The following is a 27,690-nucleotide window of genomic DNA, read 5'->3' as shown; positions in this document are numbered from 1 at the left end:
TGTGGGGTTGGTAGGATACGTACGAGCTAGTGTGGGGTTGGTAGGATACGTACGAGCTAGTGTGGGGTTGGTAGGATACGTACGAGCTAGTGTGGGGTTGGTAGGATACGTACGAGCTAGTGTGGGGTTGGTAGGATACGTACGAGCTAGTGTGGGGTTGGTAGGATACGTACGAGCTAGTGTGGGGTTGGTAGGATACGTACGAGCTAGTGTGGGGTTGGTAGGATACGTACGAGCTAGTGTGGGGTTGGTAGGATACGTACGAGCTAGTGTGGGGTTGGTAGGATACGTACGAGCTAGTGTGGGGTTGGTAGGATACGTACGAGCTAGTGTGGGGTTGGTAGGATACGTACGAGCTAGTGTGGGGTTGGTAGGATACGTACGAGCTAGTGTGGGGTTGGTAGGATACGTACGAGCTAGTGTGGGGTTGGTAGGATACGTACGAGCTAGTGTGGGGTTGGTAGGATACGTACGAGCTAGTGTGGGGTTGGTAGGATACGTACGAGCTAGTGTGGGGTTGGTAGGATACGTACGAGCTAGTGTGGGGTTGGTAGGATACGTACGAGCTAGTGTGGGGTTGGTAGGATACGTACGAGCTAGTGTGGGGTTGGTAGGATACGTACGAGCTAGTGTGGGGTTGGTAGGATACGTACGAGCTAGTGTGGGGTTGGTAGGATACGTACGAGCTAGTGTGGGGTTGGTAGGATACGTACGAGCTAGTGTGGGGTTGGTAGGATACGTACGAGCTAGTGTGGGGTTGGTAGGATACGTACGAGCTAGTGTGGGGTTGGTAGGATACGTACGAGCTAGTGTGGGGTTGGTAGGATACGTACGAGCTAGTGTGGGGTTGGTAGGATACGTACGAGCTAGTGTGGGGTTGGTAGGATACGTACGAGCTAGTGTGGGGTTGGTAGGATACGTACGAGCTAGTGTGGGGTTGGTAGGATACGTACGAGCTAGTGTGGGGTTGGTAGGATACGTACGAGCTAGTGTGGGGTTGGTAGGATACGTACGAGCTAGTGTGGGGTTGGTAGGATACGTACGAGCTAGTGTGGGGTTGGTAGGATACGTACGAGCTAGTGTGGGGTTGGTAGGATACGTACGAGCTAGTGTGGGGTTGGTAGGATACGTACGAGCTAGTGTGGGGTTGGTAGGATACGTACGAGCTAGTGTGGGGTTGGTAGGATACGTACGAGCTAGTGTGGGGTTGGTAGGATACGTACGAGCTAGTGTGGGGTTGGTAGGATACGTACGAGCTAGTGTGGGGTTGGTAGGATACGTACGAGCTAGTGTGGGGTTGGTAGGATACGTACGAGCTAGTGTGGGGTTGGTAGGATACGTACGAGCTAGTGTGGGGTTGGTAGGATACGTACGAGCTAGTGTGGGGTTGGTAGGATACGTACGAGCTAGTGTGGGGTTGGTAGGATACGTACGAGCTAGTGTGGGGTTGGTAGGATACGTACGAGCTAGTGTGGGGTTGGTAGGATACGTACGAGCTAGTGTGGGGTTGGTAGGATACGTACGAGCTAGTGTGGGGTTGGTAGGATACGTACGAGCTAGTGTGGGGTTGGTAGGATACGTACGAGCTAGTGTGGGGTTGGTAGGATACGTACGAGCTAGTGTGGGGTTGGTAGGATACGTACGAGCTAGTGTGGGGTTGGTAGGATACGTACGAGCTAGTGTGGGGTTGGTAGGATACGTACGAGCTAGTGTGGGGTTGGTAGGATACGTACGAGCTAGTGTGGGGTTGGTAGGATACGTACGAGCTAGTGTGGGGTTGGTAGGATACGTACGAGCTAGTGTGGGGTTGGTAGGATACGTACGAGCTAGTGTGGGGTTGGTAGGATACGTACGAGCTAGTGTGGGGTTGGTAGGATACGTACGAGCTAGTGTGGGGTTGGTAGGATACGTACGAGCTAGTGTGGGGTTGGTAGGATACGTACGAGCTAGTGTGGGGTTGGTAGGATACGTACGAGCTAGTGTGGGGTTGGTAGGATACGTACGAGCTAGTGTGGGGTTGGTAGGATACGTACGAGCTAGTGTGGGGTTGGTAGGATACGTACGAGCTAGTGTGGGGTTGGTAGGATACGTACGAGCTAGTGTGGGGTTGGTAGGACAGGCATGGAGGATGTGATCGTCTGGGTTGATGATGAAAAATGTCAACAGCCATTTGCAGATGAAATGTGATCTTTTGAGTCTCATGATGATAATTTATTACAAGAGTATTATGAACATAAATTACAGTATTTTTCTTTAACAGTTTGGTGGGTGGGTTTGTGATGGTCTAACATCTAGGCTAGAATTATAATTATTGGGTTGGTAGGTCAGGCAGGGCCTGAACGTCGCAGGTCTGGGTAGGGCAGGGACTAAACGCTGCGGGCATGGTTAGGGTAGGGACTGAACGTCACGGGCCTGGTTAGGGTAGGGACTGAACGCTGCGGGCCTGAGTAAGGCAGGGACTGAACGTCGCAGGCCTGGTTAGGGTAGGGACTGAACGCTGCGGGCCTGGGTAGGGTAGGGACTGAACGCTGCGGGCATGGGTAGGGTAGGGACTGAACGCTGCGGGCCTGGGTAGGGTAGGGACTGAACGCTGCGGGCCTGGGTAGGGTAGGGACTGACCACTGCGGGCCTGGGTAGGGTAGGGACTGACCGCTGCGGGCCTGGGTACGGTAGGGACTGACCGTATCGGGTCTGTGTAGGACGGGACCTGAATGTTGCAGGCCTGGGTAAGGCAGGGCATGTCCTGGGTAGGGCAGGGCATGTCCTGTGTAAGGCAGGGCATGTCCTGGGTAAGGTAGGGCGTGTCCTGGGTAAGGTAGGGCGTGTCCTGGGTAAGGTAGGGCGTGTCCTGGGTAAGGTAGGGCGTGTCCTGGGTAAGGTAGGGCGTGTCCTGGGTAAGGTAGGGCTTGTCCTGGGTAAGGTAGGGTAGGGCGTGTCCTGGGTAAGGTAGGGCAGGGCGTGTCCTGGGTAAGGTAGGGCAGGGCGTGTCCTGGGTAAGGTAGGGCAGGGCGTGTCCTGGGTAAGGTAGGGCAGAGCGTGTCCTGGGTAGGGCTCTACTCAGTGTAGTTGAATACAGCAGTACTGGCACACAGGCTGAGTACTCCTTCAGATATTGTGTTGGTTTGGTGAGCATCATAGTTTCTGGTCGTGTTGTTAGCTGTGCTGTTGTCATCATCATCTTCACCTCATCATCTTCACGCCATCATCATCTTCACGCCATCATCATCTTCACGCCATCATCATCTTCACGCCATCATCATCACGCCATCATCATCTTCACGCCATCATCTTCACGCCATCATCATCACGCCATCATCATCTTCACGCCATCATCTTCACGCCATCATCATCACGCCATCATCATCACGCCATCATCATCTTCACCTCATCATCATCACGCCATCATCATCTTCACCTCATCATCTTCACGCCATCATCATCACGCCATCATCATCTTCACCTCATCATCTTCACGCCATCATCATCACGCCATCATCATCTTCACCTCATCATATTATCATCATCATTTTCACCTCATCTTGACCCAGTTTTTCTCCTCTACTAGCCTGGCTACCAGGGCAGACAGGCAGGCAGACAGACATGCAAGGCAGACAGTATGATGCATGTGTCCCAAATCATACCCTCAGCCCTATATAGTGCACTGCTTTTGACCAGGGCCTCTAGTGCGCTATAGGGAATATGGTGCCATTTGGGCCATCAAATACTGCAGTTCTAAATCTGTCCACTAGATGGCAGCACAACCTCTATCTGTTCAGGCCTTGATCTATGGCGCTGAAAGGCCTGAACAGCGTGTTGCCATAGCGGGTCCATGGTGATGTTTTATAAGGGATGATTGAATGCTAAGCAGCCACACAGTCACTCATCTATCTGCCACACAGAGTGGAGAGAGAGAGAAAAATAGGTTATACTGTTTCTGATGCACACAGTTCTATATTAATAAACTAATGTTGTCCTCCTAGCTGTTACCTCTCTCTCCCTCCTATCGTCCTCTTTGTCTGTTCTAAATATAGGGACCAGATGAATGAATTGAAGAGTTCAGTAGAGACTAGATCAGGTTTATATAACATTAACTACCTGCGGTTGTCTACTTCTAAATAGGGATACAACACAGCCACCTACCTATTACCTTGACCTTTTCAACCATTTAGCAGATTTGGTCATTATTAGGATCCCATTTAGCAGATGCTAATTGGTCCTTATTAGGATCCCATTTAGCAGATGGTAATTGGTCCTTATTAGAATCCCATTTAGCAGATGGTAATTGGTCCTTATTAGGATCTCATTTAGCAGATGGTAATTGGTCCTTATTAGGATCCCATTTAGCCCTGCAAAAGCATCAACTCCTCTTCCTGGGTCCACATGACATAATACATAGTACAGAACAATATTAGTCAAGGACTGAAATACATTTAAAACATCACACATAGCCTACATATCTGTACTACACACAATATCTAGGTCTAATACATGGTACAGTGCAAATTACAATACACAATTACAGTGTAATTACACAATTAGGGTGCCTTGCTCAAGGGCACTAAGGCAGATTTTCCCCTAGATATGCTCAGGGTTCAAACCAGCGACCTTTTGGTTACTGGCCCAATGCGCTTAACCACTAGGCTACCTGCCGCCAGAGTAGCCTTTTATAGAGCCCTTTAAAATCAACTACTTTTTTCCCCCCAAAATTCAATTTTCTCTTTTTGTTTTTCTAGGTTTCTGTTTAGTTTTTCCCAGATTTTTGCTCTCAAAATCACACTTAGCACATCCAATGTTGTTGGTTTACTATATCCACAACAATATGACCTGGCTGCACCACTATGTAAAAATACGTTAATGGCTTTTGTAATTCTTTTATCATAATTTAAAGGATTTTTTTGCTCTAGATTGCAGGAAATGGTAGTTACTGAACAGGTGTTCAAAAATCTGAGTCCAAAGGGGGGCAAAATCCCCTCCGGACCCCCGCCGTACTCAGAAGATATGTCCTGGGGGAACCCTGGTAGGGTTAGGGTTAGAGATATATCCTGGGGGAACCCTGGTAGGGTTAGGGTTAGAGATATGTCCTGGGGGAACCCTGGTAGGGTTAGGGTTAGAGATATATCCTGGGGGAACCCTGGTAGGGTTAGGGTTAGAGATATATCCTGGGGGAACCCTGGTAGGGTTAGGGTTAGAGATATATCCTGGGGGAACCCTGGTAGGGTTAGGGTTAGAGATATATCCTGGGGGAACCCTGGTAGGGTTAGGGTTAGAGATATATCCTGGGGGAACCCTGGTAGGGTTAGGGTTAGGGTTAGAGATATATCCTGGGGGAACCCTGGTAGGGTTAGGGTTAGAGATATATCCTGGGGGAACCCTGGTAGGGTTAGGGTTAGAGATATATCCTGGGGGAACCCTGGTAGGGTTAGGGTTAGAAATATATCCTGGGGGAACCCTGGTAGGGTTAGGGTTAGAGATATATCCTGGGGGAACCCTGGTAGGGTTAGGGTTAGAGATATATCCTGGGGGAACCCTGGTAGGGTTAGGGTTAGAGATATATCCTGGGGGAACCCTGGTAGGGTTAGGGTTAGAGATATATCCTGGGGGAACCCTGGTAGGCTACTTTGTAGTTTTTGGGAAAGCCTTTCCATCTACCAGCAGACGGTTAAGTTCCATACATTTAGTTGATATCCTACTGCGTTCCATACATTTAGTTGATATCCTACTGTATTCTATACATTTAGTTGATATCCTACTGCGTTCCATACATTTAGTTGATATCCTACTGTGTTCCATACATTTAGTTTATCCTACTGTGTTCAATACATTTAGTTGATATCCTACTGTGTTCCATACATTTAGTTGATATCCTACTGTGTTCCATACATTTAGTTGATATCCTACTGTGTTCCATACATTTAGTTGATATCCTACTGTGTTCCATACATTTAAAATCAAATCAAATTTTATTTGTCACATACACATGGTTAGCAGATGTTAATGCGAGTGTAGTGAAATGCTTGTGCTTCTAGTTCCGACCGTGCAGTAATATCTATCAAGTAATCTAACAATTTCACAACAACTACCTTGTACACACAAGTGTAAAGGAATGATTAACAATATGTACATATAAATATATGGATGAGCGATGGCCGAACGGCATAGGCAAGTTGCAGTAGATGGTATAGAGTACAGTCTATACATATGAGATCAGTAATGTAGGGTATGTAAACATTATATTAAGTGGCATTGTTTAAAGTGACTAGTGATACATTTATTACATAAATGTTTCATTATTAAAGTGGCTGGAGTTGAGTCTGTATGTAGGCAGCAGCCACTCAATGTTAGTGATGGCTGTTTAACAGTCTGATGGCCTTGAGATAGAAGCTGTTTTTCAGTCTCTCGGTCCCAGCTTTGATGCACCTGTACTGACCTCGCCTTCTGGATGATAGCGGGGTGAACAGGCAGTGGCTCGGGTGGTTGTTGTCCTTGATGATATTTTTGGCCTTCCTGTGACATCGGGTGGTGTAGGTGTCCTGGAGGGCAGGTAGTTTGCCCCCGGTGATGCGTTGTGCAGACCTCACTACCCTCTGGAGAGCCTTACGGTTGTGAGCGGAGCAGTTGCCGTACCAGGCTGATACAGCCCGACAGGATGCTCTCGATTGTGCATCTGTAAAAGCTTGTGAGGGTTTTAGATGACAAGCCAAATTTATTCTGCCTACTTGCGCCTTAATCACCACACTGTCTGTGTGGGTGGACCATTTCAGTTTGTCCGTGATGTGTACGCAGAGGAACTTAAAACATTCCACCTTCTCCACTGCTCTCCAGTCGATGTGGATAGGGGGTGCTCCCTCTGCTGTTTCCTGAAGTCCACAATCATCTCCTTTGTTTTGTTGACGTTGAGTGTGAGGTTATTTTCCTGACACCACACTCCGAGGGCCCTCACCTCCTCCCTGTAGGCCGTGTCGTCGTTGTTGGTAATCAAGCCTACCACTAGTGTCGTCTGCAAACTTGATGATTGAGTTGGAGGCGTGCATGGCCACGCAGTCATGGGTGAATAGGGAGTACAGGAGGGGGCTGAGCACACACCCTTGTGGAGCCCCAGTGTTGAGGATCAGCGAAGTGGAGGTGTTGTTTGCTACCTTCACCACCTGGGGGCGACCCATCAGGAAGTCCAGGACCCAGTTGCACATGGCAGGGTTGAGACCCAGGGTCTCCAGCTTAATGATGAGCTTGGAGGGTACTATGGTGTTGAATGCTGAGCTGTACATTTGGATTTTAGTACGACACCGCTGATTCAAATAACCTAAGCCTGATGATGAGCTTGGAGGGTACTGTGGTGTTGAATGCTGAGCTGTACATTTGGATTTTAGTTCGACACCGCTGATTCAAATAACCTAAGCTTGATGATGAGCTTGGAGGGTACTATGGTGTTGAATGCTGAGCTGTACATTTGGATTTTAGTACGACACCGCTGATTCAAATAACCTAAGCTTGATGATGAGGTAGTTATTTGAATCCGCGGTGTAGTGATAGGGCAAAAACCGAAACGTGCAGCCGGGGGAGACCGAGTTGGGAAACCCTATTCTAGAATATAGCTAATCTATATATAGACGGTTGTTAATGGTTTCTTCAGACCCACCTCCCTCTTAAATGCCATGGTGTGGTGAATAAACATTAGTTTACGATTGTGAATGTTTCAATATATTTTCTTACCTGTGTGTGTCCTCCAGAGGCGTTCTCATGGAAGAAGGTGGAGCCTCAGGGTAAAGGTCCGTGCCCCAGGAGGAGACAGTGCTGCTGCTTGGTGGGAGATCGTATCATCTTGTTTGGAGGAACCAGGTAAGAGGCAGTAGTTTTTAGTACACATCCTAGTAGTCTTGGACCGTTTGTCATACCGACCTTGTGCCTTACCGGGATATTCAGTAATACTGGCACTGAACAGAAGGGGCGCTGTTTTCAAACCCCACCGATACGCTGTAATCTGAAGGTTTAGCAATGCTAACAAGTACATGTAAAACCCCATAGAGAATGCTAACTAAATGCTAACAAGCGCATTGCGAACATTTTCTACAGTCTCTGACCTAAAGTATTTGCAGGACAGACATCCCAGCACATAAAGTTATACAAGTAACTAAAATGTGCTACTCACAGTTTGCTGCACACCAGAAACAAATAGTAGACAGCATGGCTCTTGATCCAGGAGGGAATTCTCTGCTGTTACCAAGCAAATTGATTTTGGAAGAAGTGAACTAGTTACTAAATTAGCAAACCAAATGCACAACTGCAGAGCATTTAGGACATTTTAGACAGTTAATAGTTATCAGATATCTAGCTGGCAGACATCTAGTTGTGCATTCCCTCCTGTAACTAGATCAGCTGGCACATGCTGCACAACGTTACTTTTTAGGTTTAAAAATCAAACGGAACCTTTTTATTTGACTCACAAGGCTCTGGTCTCTCGCCGTTGTGCTTGTGAACAAACACCACATGTATGGGAACTACCAGTAAGATTCAAAATGAAACATTGTGAAATGAAGAACACAACCGTCTTTGTCTCGTAACGTGTTGCACAAGTTGACTTCGGTATTCACTTAAAAAGTAGCTGCAAATATTCACATTCATAAAATATCTTTAAATAAATCATTTTAACAGCTCAGAGTCCCAGCCCCCATGTCTTCCAACCCCAGCCCCCAGCCCTGCTCAGCCCACCTCTGAACCCCACTGAGACAGCCTGATACTGGGGATAACAGCTCAGTCCCAGCCCCCATGTCTTCCAACCCCAGCCCCCAGCCCTGCTCAGCCCACCTCTGAACCCCACTGAGACAGCCTGATACTGGGGATAACAGCTCAGTCCCAGCCCCCATGTCTTCCAACCCCAGCCCCCAGCCCTGCTCAGCCCACCCCTGAACCCCACTGAGACAGCCTGATACTGGGGATAACAGCTCAGAGCCTCACCCTGCTGGAAGGCCTGAAGGGTTCTACACTGACATCATTAGCTTTCACCTGCAGGAGAAAGTGTTTGATCAAATATTTTTATTAGAATAAATGTGAAAGAAATAATGGTCAAAGAAGACATCTGTATAAAAGCAGAGATGTGCTTTATTGCAATGTTATTGGTCATGTAATAACTAGTGTTATTGGTCATGTAACGGCTGGTGTTATTGGTCATGTAACGGCTGGTGTTATTGGTCATGTAATAACTAGTGTTATTGGTCTGTAACGGCTGGTGTTATTGGTCATGTAACGGCTGGTGTTATTGGTCATGTAACGGCTGGTGTTATTGGTCATGTAATAACTAGTGTTATTGGTCATGTAACGGCTGGTGTTATTGGTCATGTAACGACTGGTGTTATTGGTCATGTAACGGCTGGTGTTATTGGTCTGTAACGGCTGGTGTTATTGGTCATGTAACGGCTGGTGTTATTGGTCATGTAACGGCTGGTGTTATTGGTCTGTAACGGCTGGTGTTATTGGTCATGTAATAACTAGTGTTATTAGTCATGTAACGGCTGGTGTTATTGGTCATGTAACGACTGGTGTTATTGGTCATGTAATAACTAGTGTTATTGGTCATGTAATAACTAGTGTTATTGGTCATGTAATAACTAGTGTTATTGGTCATGTAATAACTAGTGTTATTGGTCATGTAACGACTGGTGTTATTGGTCATGTAACGACTGGTGTTATTGGTCATGTAATAACTAGTGTTATTGGTCATGTAATAACTAGTGTTATTGGTCATGTAACGACTGGTGTTATTGGTCATGTAACGGCTGGTGTTATTGGTCATGTAACGACTGCGTTCTGTTGGACTTCCCCTGGGATTTGACTAGGAGGATAGTCTTACAGGAGTCATGATTTCCTGTCGGCAGGCAGCAGATAGGGAGGGGCTCATGCTGTGGGTTAGATAGGGAAAACGAGTGTCTTGGTGATAGTCTGTTGTCTGACCAGGGGAGGAAATACAACACCTCTCAGACAGATGGGTTGAGGATCTGGGTGGCATAGAAGGATGGCTTGGTCCTGTGGCAGGATCCCTTTATCTTTATCTATCTACAGCCTACCGCTGTATCCACACACACCTACACACATATATCCACACACACCTACACACACCTACACACACCTACACACATCCACACACATCCACACACATCCACACACATCCACACACATCCACACACATCCACACACATCCACACACATCCACACACATCCACACACACCTACACACATCCACACACACCTACACACATCCACACACACCTACACACATCCACACACACCTACACACATCCACACACACCTACACACACCTACACACATCCACACACACCTACACACATCCACACACACCTACACACATCCACTCACACCTACACACATCCACTCACACCTTCCCCCCCGACCACTCGCTTCCCCCCCCCGACCACTCGCTTCCCCCCCGACCACTCGCTTCCCCCCCCCCGACCACTCGCTTCCCCCCCCCCGACCACTCGCTTCCCCCCTCCGACCACTCGCTTCCCCCCCCGACCACTCGCTTCCCCCCTCCGACCACTCGCTTCCCCCCCCGACCACTCGCTTCCCCCCCGACCACTCGCTTCCCCCCCCCGACCACTCGCTTCCCCCCCCGACCACTCGCTTCCCCCCCCCCGACCACTCGCTTCCCCCCCCCCGACCACTCGCTTCCCCCCCCGACCACTCGCTTCCCCCCCCGACCACTCGCTTCCCCCCCCCCCGACCACTCGCTTCCCCCCCGACCACTCGCTTCCCCCCCCGACCACTCGCTTCCCCCCCCGACCACTCGCTTCCCCCCTCCGACCACTCGCTTCCCCCCCTCCCACTCGCACGCCCCCTTCCCCCGACCGCTCTCACGCCCCCTCCCACTCGCTTCCCCCCCCGACCACTCGCTTCCCCCCCCCCGACCACTCGCTTCCCCCCTCCGACCACTCGCTTCCCCCCCGACCACTCGCACGCCCCCTTCCCCCGACCGCTCACCCGCCCCCTCCCACTAACACGCCCCCTCCCACTCGCACGCCCCACCCCGACCAATCTCACGCCCCCTCCCACTCGCACGCCCCCCCCGACCACTCTCACGCCCCCTCCCCCCTCCCACTAACCCGCCCCCTCCCCCCTCCCACTAACCCGCCCCCTCCCCCCTCCAACTAGCACGCCCCCTCCCCCCTCCAACTAGCACGCCCCCTCCCCCCTCCCACTCCCCCTGTTTGGGAACCACTGCACTAAGACACTTCAGACCCTCACTCAGACTGAGGACCTAGTCAAAACAGCAGCTTATTATCTTTCCCTCCTATTTAAACAGTGGGGAGAAGTGTGCCCTGAGTGGTCCTAATCCTAACCCTATTTAAACAGTGGGGAGAAGTGTGCCCTGAGTGGTCCTAACCCTAACCCTATTTAAACAGTGGGGAGAAGTGTGCCCTGAGTGGTCCTAACCCTAACCCTATTTAAACAGTGGGGAGAAGTGTGCCCTGAGTGGTCCTAACCCTAACCCTATTTAAACAGTGGGGAGAAGTGTGCCCTGAGTGGTCCTAACCCTAACCCTATTTAAACAGTGGGGAGAAGTGTGCCCTGAGTGGTCCTAACCCTATTTAAACAGTGGGGAGAAGTGTGCCCTGAGTGGTCCTAACCCTATTTAAACAGTGGGGAGAAGTGTGCCCTGAGTGGTGCTAATCCTAACCCTATTTAAACAGTGGAGAGAAGTGTGCCCTGAGTGGTCCTAACCCTATTTAAACAGTGGGGAGATATGTGCCCTGAGTGGTGCTAATCCTAACCCTATTTAAACAGTGGAGAGAAGTGTGCCCTGAGTGGTGCTAACCCTATTTAAACAGTGGGGAGAAGTGTGCCCTGAGTGGTCCTAACCCTATTTAAACAGTGGGGAGATATGTGCCCTGAGTGGTGCTAATCCTAACCCTATTTAAACAGTGGGGAGAAGTGTGCCTTGAGTGGTGCTAATCCTAACCCTATTTAAACAGTGGGGAGAAGTGTGCCCTGAGTGGTCCTAACCCTATTTAAACAGTGGGGAGAAGTGTGCCCTGAGTGGTGCTAATCCTAACCCTATTTAAACAGTGGAGAGAAGTGTGCCCTGAGTGGTCCTAACCCTATTTAAACAGTGGGGAGAAGTGTGCCCTGAGTGGTCCTAACCCTATTTAAACAGTGGGGAGAAGTGTGTCCTGAGTGGTGCTAACCCTATTTAAACAGTGGGGAGAAGTGTGTCCTGAGTGGTCCTAACCCTATTTAAACAGTGGGGAGAAGTGTGCCCTGAGTGGTCCTAATCCTAACCCTATTTAAACAGTGGGGAGAAGTGTGCCCTGAGTGGTCCTAATCCTAACCCTATTTAAACAGTGGGGAGAAGTGTGCCCTGAGTGGTCCTAATCCTAACCCTATTTAAACAGTGGGGAGAAGTGTGCCCTGAGTGGTCCTAATCCTAACCCTATTTAAACAGTGGGGAGAAGTGTGTCCTGAGTGGTGCTAACCCTATTTAAACAGTGGGGAGAAGTGTGTCCTGAGTGGTCCTAACCCTATTTAAACAGTGGGGAGAAGTGTGCCCTGAGTGGTCCTAACCCTAACCCTATTTAAACAGTGGGGAGAAGTGTGCCCTGAGTGGTCCTAACCCTATTTAAACAGTGGAGAGAAGTGTGCCCTGAGTGGTCCTAACCCTAACCCTATTTAAACAGTGGGGAGAAGTGTGCCCTGAGTGGTCCTAACCCTATTTAAACAGTGGGGAGAAGTGTGCCCTGAGTGGTCCTAACCCTATTTAAACAGTGGGGAGAAGTGTGCCCTGAGTGGTCCTAACCCTATTTAAACAGTGGGGAGAAGTGTGCCCTGAGTGGTCCTAACCCTATTTAAACAGTGGGGAGAAGTGTGTCCTGAGTGGTCCTAACCCTATTTAAACAGTGGGGAGAAGTGTGCCCTGAGTGGTCCTAACCCTATTTAAACAGTGGGGAGATATGTGCCCTGAGTGGTCCTAACCCTATTTAAACAGTGGGGAGAAGTGTGTCCTGAGTGGTCCTAACCCTATTTAAACAGTGGAGAGAAGTGTGCCCTGAGTGGTCCTAACCCTATTTAAACAGTGGGGAGAAGTGTGCCCTGAGTGGTCCTAACCCTAACCCTATTTAAACAGTGGGGAGAAGTGTGCCCTGAGTGGTCCTAATCCTAACCCTATTTAAACAGTGGGGAGAAGTGTGCCCTGAGTGGTGCTAATCCTAACCCTATTTAAACAGTGGGGAGAAGTGTGCCCTGAGTGGTCCTAACCCTATTTAAACAGTGGGGAGAAGTGTGCCCTGAGTGGTCCTAACCCTATTTAAACAGTGGGGAGATATGTGCCCTGAGTGGTGCTAACCCTATTTAAACAGTGGAGAGAAGTGTGCCCTGAGTGGTCCTAACCCTATTTAAACAGTGGGGAGAAGTGTGCCCTGAGTGGTGCTAATCCTAACCCTATTTAAACAGTGGGGAGATATGTGCCCTGAGTGGTGCTAACCCTATTTAAACAGTGGAGAGAAGTGTGCCCTGAGTGGTCCTAACCCTATTTAAACAGTGGGGAGAAGTGTGCCCTGAGTGGTCCTAATCCTAACCCTATTTAAACAGTGGGGAGAAGTGTGCCCTGAGTGGTCCTAATCCTAACCCTATTTAAACAGTGGGGAGAAGTGTGCCCTGAGTGGTCCTAACCCTATTTAAACAGTGGGGAGAAGTGTGCCCTGAGTGGTCCTAACCCTATTTAAACAGTGGGGAGATATGTGCCCTGAGTGGTGCTAATCCTAACCCTATTTAAACAGTGGGGAGAAGTGTGCCCTGAGTGGTCCTAACCCTATTTAAACAGTGTGGAGAAGTGTGCCCTGAGTGGTCCTAACCCTATTTAAACAGTGGAGAGAAGTGAGCCCTGAGTGGTCCTAACCCTATTTAAACAGTGGGGAGAAGTGTGCCCTGAGTGGTCCTAACCCTATTTAAACAGTGGAGAGAAGTGTGCCCTGAGTGGTCCTAACCCTATTTAAACAGTGGGGAGAAGTGAGCCCTGAGTGGTCCTAACCCTAACCCTATTTAAACAGTGGAGAGAAGTGTGCCCTGAGTGGTCCTAATCCTAACCCTATTTAAACAGTGGAGAGAAGTGTGCCCTGAGTGGTCCTAATCCTAACCCTATTTAAACAGTGGGGAGAAGTGTGCCCTGAGTGGTCCTAATCCTAACCCTATTTAAACAGTGGGGAGAAGTGTGCCCTGAGTGGTCCTAACCCTATTTAAACAGTGGGGAGAAGTGTGTCCTGAGTGGTCCTAATCCTAACCCTATTTAAACAGTGGGGAGAAGTGTGCCCTGAGTGGTCCTAACCCTATTTAAACAGTGGAGAGAAGTGTGCCCTGAGTGGTGCTAATCCTAACCCTATTTAAACAGTGGGGAGAAGTGTGCCCTGAGTGGTCCTAATCCTAACCCTATTTAAACAGTGGGGAGAAGTGTGCCCTGAGTGGTCCTAACCCTATTTAAACAGTGGAGAGAAGTGTGCCCTGATTGGTGCTAATCCTAACCCTATTTAAACAGTGGGGAGAAGTGTGCCCTGAGTGGTCCTAACCCTATTTAAACAGTGGGGAGAAGTGTGCCCTGAGTCGGAGGGGTCCCTGTGTCCATCTTTATTGTAACACCTTACCTGCTTTGATTTCACACAGGACATTGTGTATTTATTGAATTACACAAGCCTATCTTATTCTTTGAGATGTATTACATGTTGATCATCATGTTATCCAGACATAGTCAGTTAACCAAGCTAGACAACCACATATCAGTCATTACCAGGATAGCAGATAAATCAGTTACCAAAGACAGGTGTTAGTGCCAGTAAGGGGATCCCTAGTCAGTTGAACAAGCAGGATATCAGATATATATATATAGAGACAGGTGTTAGTGCCAGTTAGGGGATCCCTAGTCAGTTGAACAAGCAGGATATCAGATATATATATATATAGACAGGTGTTAGTGCCAGTTAGGGGATCCCTAGTCAGTTGAACAAGCAGGATATCAGATATATATATATATAGACAGGTGTTAGTGCCAGTTAGGGGATCCCTAGTCAGTTGAACAAGCAGGATATCAGATATATATATATATAGACAGGTGTTAGTGCCAGTAAGGGGATCCCTGGTCAGTTGAACAAGCAGGATATCAGATATATATATATATATAGACAGGTGTTAGTGCCAGTTAGGGGATCCCTAGTCAGTTGAACAAGCAGGATATCAGATATATATATATATATATATAGACAGGTGTTAGTGCCAGTTAGGGGATCCCTAGTCAGTTGAACAAGCAGGATATCATATATATATATATATAGACAGGTGTTAGTGCCAGTTAGGGGATCCCTAGTCAGTTGAACAAGCAGGATATCATATATATATATATATATATATATATAGACAGGTGTTAGTGCCAGTAAGGGGATCCCTGGTCAGTTGAACAAGCAGGATATCAGATATATATATATATAGACAGGTGTTAGTGCCAGTTAGGGGATCCCTAGTCAGTTGAACAAGCAGGATATCATATATATATATATATATAGACAGGTGTTAGTGCCAGTTAGGGGATCCCTAGTCAGTTGAACGAGCAGGATATCAGATATATATATATATAGACAGGTGTTAGTGCCAGTTAGGGGATCCCTAGTCAGTTGAACAAGCAGGATATCATATATATATATATATATATATATATATATATATATATATAGACAGGTGTTAGTGCCAGTAAGGGGATCCCTGGTCAGTTGAACAAGCAGGATATCAGATATATATATATATATAGACAGGTGTTAGTGCCAGTTAGGGTTAGGGTTGGGTAAATCAGAGGGGTTGGGGTTGGGTAAATCAGAGGGGTTAGGGTTGGGTAAATCAGAGGGGTTAGGGTTGGGTAAATCAGAGGGGTTAGGGTTGGGTAAATCAGAGGGGTTAGGGTTGGGTAAATCAGAGGGGTTAGGGTTGGGTAAATCAGAGGGGTTAGGGTTGGGTAAATCAGAGGGGTTAGGGTTGGGTAAATCAGAGGGGTTGGGGTTGGGTAAATCAGAGGGGTTAGGGTTGGGGTTGGGTAAATCAGAGGGGTTAGGGTTGGGTAAATCAGAGGGGTTAGGGTTGGGTAAATCAGAGGGGTTAGGGTTGGGGTTGGGTAAATCAGAGGGGTTAGGGTTGGGTAAATCAGAGGGGTTAGGGTTGGGGTTGGGTAAATCAGAGGGGTTAGGGTTGGGTAAATCAGAGGGGTTAGGGTTGGGGTTGGGTAAATCAGAGGGGTTAAGGTTGGGTAAATCAGAGGGGTTAGGGTTGGGTAAATCAGAGGGGTTAGGGTTGGGGTTGGGTAAATCAGAGGGGTTAGGGTTGGGTAAATCAGAGGGGTTAGGGTTGGGTAAATCAGAGGGGGATCCCTAGTCAGTTAACCAACTGAATGCATTCAACACAAATGTGTCTTCTGCAGATTGGCAGATTTTTCCAACTTGCCGGCTCTGGGATTTGAACCAGCGACCTTTGGGTTACTGGCCCAACACTCTTAACCACGAGGCGACCTTCCTGTATGTCTGTGGAACGTCTAAAAGCCAATGTGCTCTGTGTTTTGTGTTTTTTTTCCTGGGGCTTAACTACTTTCAGAGTCATTAGGCAGCTATTAACCCTAGCTTTAACCCTAGCTTTAACCAGCTAAAGACTTATTTGTTTCTGTCTAAATTAAATAGACAAACGCCTGCTCGGCCCATCATGAATTACCCAGCAGACACCTTGCTTGTGTTCTTTATAACACTTGGGGATCCTAGGAAGCGTGGCAAGGAAACACTGTCAGATTTATGTGTGAGTGTGTTTGTGCGTAGGAGCGTGGCTAAGAAACACTGTGTAAATTTATGAGGACTCTTCTATACCACTCTTGTTTATCTTTCAGTCTGAGCCAGACCAGAACACTGAATGATATTTATTTAAAACATTCTGTTGTATTTATTCACTCTTTATGATATTTACTTTACCTGCAGGAATTTGTTGGCCATTAATTTATTGTTTTAGTGAAGCACAATAAAAGGATTGAGTCGTGGGCCCGCTGTGTTGTCACCGTGTTCAAAGGGTCAGCTATAGGACTGGACTAGAGGTGTTTGTATGGGAAACTCTCACCTTAACTAACCCTATTACAACCCTGGGTGGGAATTATTACAGCAGTAAAGTCACTATATGAACATTACAGCAATATAGACTGTGGGAAACAACAGAGCAAAATGGCTGTTCATTAGGTTGGAACACACCGTGTGTAAGGCTGAGGATGTCAGAACCACGGAAATATTTCTAGGGCCACATTGTGTCCTTGTTCACTACTAGGGGTCTTTTATTCACTATTGACTGTTGTTTTAACATGTGCTTTAGGACAGCAACTTGGAATTAGTTCCCATTTATAAAGTGATTTAGTGCAGCAGTTCATCCTGGGTGTGTATGAGGAAGATCTCTGTCAGCAACACACAGCGCCTCTCTGTCTCTCTCTCTGTCTCTCTGTCTCTCTCTCTGTCCCTCTCTCTCTCTGTCTCTCTCTCTCTCTGTCTCTCTCTCTCTCTGTCTCTCTCTCTCTCTGTCTCTCTCTCTCTCTGTCCCTCTCTCTCTCTGTCTCTCTCTGTCTCTCTCTCTCTCTGTCTCTCTCTCTCTCTATCTCTCTCTCTCTCTGTCTCTCTCTCTCTCTCTCTCTCTCTCTCTCTCTCTCTCTCTCTCTCTCTCTCTCTCTGTCTCTCTGTCTCTCTCTCTCTCTCTCTCTCTGTCTCTCTCTCTCTCTGTCTCTCTCTCTGTCTCTCTCTCTGTCTCTCTCTCTGTCACACACACACACACACACACACACACACACACACACACACACACACACACACACACACACACCCCTCACCTCCACTTACTCCAGAGTAAACAGCCTGCTGAGCTGTAGAGAGCAAGACATTCTGTCCTGATTTATGAGCTCAGGGAGCCTCCTCTCTCTCTCCTCAGCGACACCTGAACCCTAACCCTCTGTTACCCCTCAGTGGTCCTCTGGGGCTCTGGTTAACTCATCTACTCAAACAGGCAGCATGCATGAGTGACTCCACCTGCACAGACCTTAGCCTAGCAACACTAGCTGTATAATCACTCTCTCTGTCTTACACTTTCTGATACTAGCTCTATAGTCACTCTCTATGTCTGTTATACTAGCTCTATAGTCACTCTCTATGTCTGTTATACTAGCTCTATAGTCACTCTCTATGTCTGTTATACTAGCTCTATAGTCACTCTCTCTGTCTAATATTACACTTTCTGATACTAGCTCTATGTGCATTTGTCAGCATATGGTCTCACAAGGGGTCTGAGGATCTCATCTCGGTACCTAATGGCAGTCAGGCTACCTCTGGCGAGCACATGGAGGGCTGTGCGGCCCCACAAAGAAATGCCACCCCACACCATGACTGACCCACCGCCAAACCGGTCATGCTGGAGGATGTTGCAGGCAGCAGAACGTTCTCCACGGCGTCTCCAGACTCTGTCACGTCTGTCACATGTGCTCATGTGCTCAGTGTGAACCTGCTTTCATCTGTGAAGAGCACAGGGCGCCAGTGGCGAATTTGCCAATCTTGGTGTTCTCTGGCAAATGCCAAACGTCCTGCACGGTGTTGGGCTGGAAGCACAACCCCCACCTGTGGACGTCGGGCCCTCATACCACCCTCATGGAGTCTGTTTCTGACCGTTTGAGCAGACACATGCACATTTGTGGCCTGCTGGAGGTCATTTTGCAGGGCTCTGGCAGTGCTCCTCCTTGCACAGAGGCGGAGGTAGCGGTCCTGCTGCTGGGTTGTTGCCCTCCTACGGCCTCCTCCACGTCTCCTGATGTACTGGCCTGTCTCCTGGTAGCGCCTCCATGCTCTGGACACTACGCTGACAGACACAGCAAGCCTTCTTGCCACAGCTCGCATTGATGTGCCATCCTGGATGAGCTGCACTACCTGAGCCACTTGTCTGGGTTGTAGACTCCGTCTCATGCTACCACTAGAGTGAAACCAGCATTCAAAAGTGATCAAAACATCAGCCAGGAAGCATTGGAACTGAGAAGTGGTCTGTGGTCACCACCTGCAGAACCACTCCTTTATTGGGGGTGTCTTGCTAATTGCCTATAATTTCCACCTTTTGTCTATTCCATTTGCACAACAGCATGTGAAATTTATTGTCAATCAGTGTTGCTTCCTAAGTGGACAGTTTGATTTCACAGAAGTGTGATTGACTTGGAGTTACATTGTGTTGTTTAAGTGTTCCCTTTATTTTTTTGAGCAGTGTATTAGGGATGTTGCTGCTGGCTAACAGACCCTCATTAACCAGTGAATAAAGAGTAAAATTACGTGTCCAAAAGAAAATACTCTGCATGCATACAAGGAACGTATTCATATATACACTCGTCATACAAGGAACGTATTCATATATACACTCGTCATACAAGGAACGTATTTATATATACACTCGTCATACAAGGAACGTATTCATATATACACTCGTCATACAAGGAACGTATTCATATATACACTCGTCATACAAGGAACGTATTTATATATACACTCGTCATACAAGGAACGTATTCATATATACACTCGTCATACAAGGAACGTATTCATATATACACTCGTCATACAAGGAACGTATTCATATATACACTCGTCATACAAGGAACGTATTTATATATACACTCGTCATACAAGGAACGTATTCATATATACACTCGTCATACAAGGAACAGATTCATATATACACTCGTCATACAAGGAACGGACATTTTTCATAAAGAGCTTAATGGAAACAGGCTTGGTATTGTTGCATATTGTCTTACAGTCAAACAGATGTTGCCTATTATTAGACATGCAGCTCCTGTAATGAAGCAGCTAATAAAACCTCATTTAAACATGTCAAATTGTCTGGAAAAGCCTGCTGGAAACAGTACACCTGAGTGTTTCTGGGAAAAGCCTGTTGGAAACAGTACACCTGAGTGTTTCTGGGAAAAGCCTGTTGGAAACAGTACACCTGAGTGTTTCTGGGAAAAGCCTGCTGGAAACAGTACACCTGAGTGTTTCTGGGGAAAAGCCTGTTGGAAACAGTACACCTGAGTGTTTCTGGGAAAAGCCTGCTGGAAACAGTACACCTGAGTGTTTCTGGGAAAAGCCTGCTGGAAACAGTACACCTGAGTGTTTCTGGAAAAGCCTGTCTGAAACAGTACACCTGAGTGTTTCTGGGAAAAGCCTGTTGGAAACAGTACACCTGAGTGTTTCTGGGAAAAGCCTGCTGGAAACAGTACACCTGAGTGTTTCTGGAAAAGCCTGCTGGAAACAGTACACCTGAGTGTTTCTGGAAAAGCCTGTTGGAAACAGTACACCTGAGTGTTTCTGGAAAAGCCTGCTGGAAACAGTACACCTGAGTGTTTCTGGAAAAGCCTGCTGGAAACAGTACACCTGAGTGTTTCTGGAAAAGCCTGCTGGAAACAGTACACCTGAGTGTTTCTGGAAAAGCCTATTGGAAACAGTACACCTGAGTGTTTCTGGGAAAAGCCTGCTGGAAACAGTACACCTGAGTGTTTCTGGAAAAGCCTGCTGGAAACAGTACACCTGAGTGTTTCTGGAAAAGCCTGTTGGAAACAGTACACCTGAGTGTTTCTGGAAAAGCCTGCTGGAAACAGTACACCTGAGTGTTTCTGGAAAAGCCTGCTGGAAACAGTACACCTGAGTGTTTCTGGAAAAGCCTGCTGGAAACAGTACACCTGCGTGTTTCTGGGAAAAGCCTGCTGGAAACAGTACACCTGAGTGTTTCATATGTGCCAGAGCTGAAAACCTCAAACATTGAAAGACTGGGAACCTAATAGCAACAACTAGGAAGGGTTGCCAATATGACTAGGATTGTGCCTTTGGGCACAATAGAACAGGAAAGACATGCTGGTTAATGACATGAGGAAGTCTTTTATAAAATAATTGCCTCCACATTTCTATGGATGAATTTTAGCTACTGTGAAGCAAGGTACGACATGCCTCATTATCAGAAGTAAAGTAAAACGTTCAGCTTTTAAACAATGATACTGCCTCAAGCTCCCATTACATTGTACTGCCTCAAGCTCCCATTACGTTATAGTGCCTCAAGCTCCCATTACATTGTACTGCCTCAAGCTCCCATTACATTGTACTGCCTCAAGCTCCCATTACGTTATAGTGCCTCAAGCTCCCATTACGTTGTACTGCCTCAAGCTCCCATTACATTGTACTGCCTCAAGCTCCCATTACATTGTACTGCCTCAAGCTCCCATTACGTTATAGTGCCTCAAGTTCCCATTACATTATAGTGCCTCAAGTTCCCATTACATTATACTGTCTCAAGTTCCCATTACATTATAAATACCGTGACTTACCAAAACAGTTAGTGGAAAGAAAACAGACGTTCCTCTAGGAATCAGCTCCTAAGATTAAGTATTTTTGGAACAGAGGAGACTGATTAGTTACCGTACTTCCGAGAACACAAACACTCATGTGCGCTAGCTAGGGATGGAGAGAGACGGGAGGGGCACAGTATAGGCAGATCAGCCACCAGACAGACAGGACCGTGCACTAGGTCTATCTACCAGTATAGGCAGGTCAGCCACCAGACAGACAGAACCGCCCCCCCCCAGAGGTTGTGTGCTCCCCCCCAGAGGTTGTGTGCTCCCCCCCAGAGGTTGTGTGCTTCCCCCCCAGAGGTTGTGTGCTTCCCCCCCAGAGGTTGTGTGCTTCCCCCCCAGAGGTTGTGTGCTTCCCCCCCAGAGGTTGTGTGCTCCCCCCCAGAGGTTGTGTGCTCCCCCCCAGAGGTTGTGTGCTCCCCCCCAGAGGTTGTGTGCTTCCCCCCCCAGAGGTTGTGTGCTTCCCCCCCAGAGGTTGTGTGCTCCCCCCCCCCCCCCCAGACGTTGTGTGCTCCCCCCCAGAGGTTGTGTGCTCCCCCCCCAGAGGTTGTGTGCTCCCCCCCCCCAGAGGTTGTGTGCTTCCCCCCCCAGAGGTTGTGTGCTTCCCCCCCCAGAGGTTGTGTTCCCCCCCCAGAGGTTGTGTTCCCCCCCCAGAGGTTGTGTGCTTCCCCCCCCAGAGGTTGTGTGCTTCCCCCCCAGAGGTTGTGTGCTTCCCCCCCAGAGGTTGTGTGCTTCCCCCCCAGAGGTTGTGTGCTTCCCCCCCCAGTGGTTGTGTGCTTCCCCCCCCAGTGGTTGTGTGCTTCCCCCCCAGAGGTTGTGTGCTCCCCCCCCCCCCCAGAGGTTGTGTGCTCTCCCCCCCCCAGAGGTTGTGTGCTCCCCCCCCCCCCCAGAGGTTGTGTGCTCCCCCCCCCCCCAGAGGTTGTGTGCTCCCCCCCCCCCCAGAGGTTGTGTGCTCCCCCCCCCCCAGAGGTTGTGTGCTCCCCCCCCCCCAGAGGTTGTGTGCTCCCCCCCCCCCCAGAGGTTGTGTGCTCCCCCCCCCCCAGAGGTTGTGTGTTCCCCCCCCCCAGAGGTTGTGTTCCCCCCCCCCAGGGGTTGTGTTCCCCCCCCCCAGAGGTTGGGTTCCCCCCCCCCCAGAGGTTGTGTTCCCCCCCCAGAGGTTGTGTTCCCCCCCCTCCCAGAGGTTGTGTGCTCCCCCCCCCCCAGAGGTTGTGTTCCTCCCCCCCCCCAGAGGTTGTGTTCCTCCCCCCCCCCAGAGGTTGTGTGTTCCCCCCCCCCCCCCCCAGAGGTTGTGTTCCTCCCCCCCCCCAGAGGTTGTGTGTTCCCCCCCCCCCCCAGAGGTTGTGTGTTCCCCCCCCCCCCAGAGGTTGTGTGTTCCCCCCCCCCAGAGGTTGTGTTCCCCCCCCCCCAGAGGTTGTGTTCCCCCCCCAGAGGTTGTGCTCCCCCCCCCAGAGGTTGTGTGTTCCCCCCCCCCCCCCAGAGGTTGTGTGTTCCCCCCCCCCCCAGAGGTTGTCGCCCCACCTTAACTGCTGTATGACCAATGAAACACTTTAACAAACTCCTGTTTCCAGCCGCCATCGGTTTTCTGTGAGCTGCCGATGAGTTGATGTATCTAGCGTCCTTCACAGTGTTTTCATTGGCTCATATGCATCACACCGAGAGTAAACAGCTCAGTAGCAGTCTTACGTGCTTCACTATGTTAAATTGACCTCTACTATGAACGACTGACTGAGAGGCTGATTGATGTTGTCTCTGCAGCTCCCCTCCATGTTCTCTCTGCCAGGCTGGAACAGGCCTGCGGTCTTAAAGATCCATCCTTACTTAGCCAGACACTGTTAGGACGATATATCACATTCCTTTGATTCATTTGAATCTGCAGTTCCTTCACAAAGTATTCACACCCCTTGATTTATTCCACATTTTGTCGTTACAGCCTGAATTGAAAATGGATTAAATAGATTTTTTCACCCATCTACACACAATGTCCCATAATGACAGTGAAAATATGGTTTTAGACATTTTTGCACATTTATTGAAAATGAAATACAGAAATACTGTATTCACACCCCTAAGTCAATAATGTTACCATCACCTTTGGCATCGATTACAGCTGTGAGTCTTTCTGGGTAAGTCTCTAAGAGCTTTCCACACCTGGATTGAACAATATTTGCACATTATTAAAATTCTTCAAGCTCTGTAAAGTTGGTTGTAGATCATTCCTAGACAGACATTTTTATGTCTTGCCATACATTTTCAAGGCGATTTAAGTCAAAACTTTAAATCAGCCACTAAGGAACATTCAATGTCTTCTTGGTAGGTGACTTCAGTGTACTATTGAGTGTACAAAACATTAGGACCACCTTCCTAATATTGAGTAGCACCCCCTTTTGCCCTCAGAACAGCCTCAGTTCGTCGGGGCGTGGACTCTACCAGGTGTCGAAAATGTTCCACAGGGATACTGGCCCATGTTGACTCCAACGCTTCACACAGTTGTGTCAAGTTGGCTGGATGTCCTTTGGGTGGTGGACCATTCTTGATACACACGGGAAACTGTTGAGTGTGAAAAACCCAGCAGTGTTGCCGTTCGTAACACAAACTGGTGCGCCTGGCACCTACTGCCATACCGAAGGGACTTATATTTTTTGTCTTGCCCATTCACCATCTGAATGGCACACAAACACAATCCTTGTCTCAAGGCTTTAAACTCCTTATTTAACCTGTCTCCTCCCCTTCATCTACACTGATTGAATTTGATTTAATAAGTGACCATCAATAAGGGATCATAACTATCTTGGCATTCACATGGTCAGTTTCCTGGAAAGAGCAGGTATTCCTAATGTTTTGTTCACTCAGTGTATGTTTGGCCTTGTGTTGTAGGTTATTGTTCTGCTGAAAGGTGAATTGTCTCCCAGTGTCTGGTGGAAAGCAGACTGAAGCAGGTTGTCCTCTAGGATTTTGCCTGTGCTTATCTCCATACTGTTTATTTTCTATCCTAAAGAACTACCCAGTCCTTGCCGATGAAAAGTATATCCATAACATGATGCAGCCACCACCATGCTTGAAAATATGCAGAGTGGTGCTCAGTGAATTTTTGGATTTGCATCAAACATAATGCTTTGTATTCAGGACATAAAGTTAATTTCTTTTTCCAGCTTTTTTGTAGTTTTAATTTAGTGCCTTATTGCAAACATAATGCATGTTTTGAAAATTCTTTATACTGTCCTTTAGGTTAGTATTGTGGAGTAACTACAATGTTGTTGATCCATCCTCAGTTTTCTCTTATCACAGCTATTAAACTCTGTAACTGTTTTAAAGTCACCATTTGCCTCATGGTGAAATCCCTGAGCAGTTTCCTTACTCTCCGGCAACTGAGTTAGGAAGGACGCCTGTATCTTTGTAGTGACTGGGTGTATTGATACACCATCCAAAGTGTAAGTAATAACTTCACCGTGCTCAAAGGAATATTCAATGTTTGTTTTTTGTATTTTTTTTTTACCCATCTACCAATAGGTGCCCTTCTTTGCAAGACATTAGAAAACCTCCCTGGTTTTTGTGGTTGAATCTGTGTTTGAAATTCACTGCTCGACTGAGGGACCTTACAGATAATTTTATGTGTGGGGTACAGAGATGAAGTAGTCATTCAAAAATCATTTTAAACACTATTGAACAAAGTGAGTCCATTCAACTGATGTGAATTGTTAAGCCCATTTTTCTCCTGGACTTCTTTAGCCTTGCCATAACAAAGAGGTTGAATACTTATTGACTCAAGACATTTCAGATTGTAATTTTTTATACATTTGTAAAAAAATATATAAAACCATAATTCCACTTTTTTATATACATATATACATTATATGGGGTATTGTGTGTAGGTCAGTAACCCGGAATCTCAATTTAATCCACTTTAAATGCAGGCTGCAACACAACAAAATGTGGAAAACGTTGAGGGGTTTGAAAACTTTCTGGAGGCTCTGTATGTTTAAGGGCGATGTTCCAAATGCCTGTATCGCAAGAATCAAGGTTTTAACTCTAAAGATCACTTCCTCTCTGACAACAAGCAGTTTCAAATCTAAAGATCACTTCCTCCTCTGACAACAAGCAGTTAAAACTCCATCTTTGCATTTGAGGTTTGGTCCAACAGAATTGGTCATATGGACACTGGAACACATTGAGACCTTATCTTACTGTAATAGAGGAGAGGTTGTCTCTCAATTCGTCATATTGCACACAGAGCAAGTTTTAATGAACATTGATTCTGTAACGCTAATGCTCAGTTTGTGTCCTCTGACGAGCCGTAGGCGAGGAGGTCTGACGAGCCGTAGGAGAGGAGGTCTGACGAGCCGTAGGCGAGGAGGTCTGACGAGCCGTAGGCGAGGAGGTCTGACGAGCCGTAGGAGAGGAGGTCTGACGAGCCGTAGGCGAGGAGGTCTGACGAGCCGTAGGCGAGGAGGTCTGACGAGCCGTAGGCGAGGAGGTCTGACGAGCCGTAGGCGAGGAGGTCTGACGAGCCGTAGGCGAGGAGGTCTGACGAGCCGTAGGAGAGGAGGTCTGACGAGCCGTAGGCGAGGAGGTCTGACGAGCCGTAGGAGAGGAGGTCTGACGAGCCGTAGGCGTGGAGGTCTGACTAGCCGTAGGCGTGGAGGTCTGACTAGCCGTAGGCGTGGAGGTCTGACTAGCCGTAGGCGTGGAGGTCTGACTAGCCGTAGGCGAGGAGGTCTGACTAGCCGTAGGCGAGGAGGTCTGACTAGCCGTAGGCGAGGAGGTCTGACTAGCCGTAGGCGAGGAGGTCTGACTAGACTAGGTGTAGTGGTGGTGTGGAGGGGTTAGGGAACTGTAAAGGTTTAGAGGACCACAGAGGGAGTAATCCCTGTACATAGCCAAAACATCCCAGTCCCTAGCCTGTTCCTGTGCCTGGGGTTTAATCCCCATTACCAAACCACAACCTCACCCTTAATCCATGGCATGTAATCTGTACAGAACCTCCCAGTCTGCTGAAGGTTGTTAGAGCAGGGTGTTTGGTTGAGCTGCAGGTACCAGAGCTGTTTAGGGTTAGTGTATCAGATATGTCAGAATGTGTTGCTGCCACCATATCACCATACTGCTTTACTGGCTGGTAGAGCTACTAGTCCAGCTGCATATGTCTAGTATCTCAGTGTTCTACATCAGGGTTCATAGGGCAGACTAAACACACAGCTGTGACTGAGATGGGCCAGAGAAGAGGAATAGTTACCTCATGGCAAGGCATTGAGATGGGCCAGAGAAGAGGAATAGTTACCTCATGGCAAGGCATTGAGATGGGCCAGAGAAGAGGAATAGTTACCTCATGCCAAGGCATTGAGATGGGCCAGAGAAGACGAATAGCTACCTCATGCCAAGGCATTGAGATGGGCCAGAGAAGAGTAATAGTTACCTCATGCCAAGGCATTGAGATGGGCCAGAGAAGAGGAATATTTACCTCATGCCAAGGCATTGAGATGGGCCAGAGAAGAGGCATAGTTACCTCATGCCAAGGCATTGAGATGGGCCAGAGAAGAGGAATAGTTACCTCATGCCAAGGCATTGAGATGGGCCAGAGAAGGGGAATAGTTACCTCATGGCAAGGCATTGAGATGGGCCAGAGAAGAGGAATAGTTACCTCATGCCAAGGCATTGAGATGGGCCAGAGAAGACGAATAGCTACCTCATGCCAAGGCATTGAGATGGGCCAGAGAAGAGGAATAGTTACCTCATGCCAAGGCATTGAGATGGGCCAGAGAAGAGGAATAGTTACCTCATGCCAAGGCATTGAGATGGGCCAGAGAAGAGGAATAGTTACCTCATGCCAAGGCATTGAGATGGGCCAGAGAAGAGGAATAGTTACCTCATGCCAAGGCATTGAGATGGGCCAGAGAAGAGGAATAGTTACCTCATGCCAAGGCATTGAGATGGGCCAGAGAAGAGGAATAGTTACCTCATGCCAAGGCATTGAGATGGGCCAGAGAAGAGGAATAGTTACCTCATGCCAAGGCATTGAGATGGGCCAGAGAAGCGGAATAGTTACCTCATGCCAAGGCATTGTCAAGTACCCAATATCTGTTTCTTCTCTTGAGACCTGATTACTTACCTGTCAACACACTCATGTTGTCTGTACTCCTGAAGGTCAGAGCTGTCTCCATAGTCAGGCCCTCCCAAACACACTGCCTGAGATGCAGCCTGTCATATGGAAGAGATGACCCAGCAGGATATGGGGCAGTCAGCACATGGATTTTACTCTTCAAATCTTCAACATG

The 27,690-nt window shown here is 48.1% G+C and overlaps 1 protein-coding gene across 4 annotated transcripts in view; it reads left to right on the top strand.

The window, feature by feature from the left end:
• Nucleotides 1–27,690, top strand: part of LOC139569906 (kelch domain-containing protein 3-like) — a 124,430-nt gene that overhangs the window by 47,521 nt on the left and 49,219 nt on the right. For 2 of the 4 annotated variants that reach the window (XM_071391232.1, XM_071391233.1), the window contains exon 8: nucleotides 7,728–7,836. In XM_071391232.1, the coding sequence (XP_071247333.1) occupies nucleotides 7,728–7,836 (109 nt within the window). Of the gene's footprint in view, nucleotides 1–7,727; nucleotides 7,837–18,314; nucleotides 20,197–24,298; nucleotides 25,449–27,690 lie in introns of those variants that run through there. The other 2 variants (XM_071391235.1, XM_071391234.1) reach the window with 2 other exon arrangements.

Source organism: Salvelinus alpinus, chromosome 3 (assembly GCF_045679555.1).
Source record: "Salvelinus alpinus chromosome 3, SLU_Salpinus.1, whole genome shotgun sequence".
Taxonomy (NCBI): Eukaryota; Metazoa; Chordata; class Actinopteri; order Salmoniformes; family Salmonidae; genus Salvelinus; species Salvelinus alpinus.
Note: the sequence above shows the minus strand (reverse complement) of the source record. Positions and strands in the feature narration are given on the sequence as shown.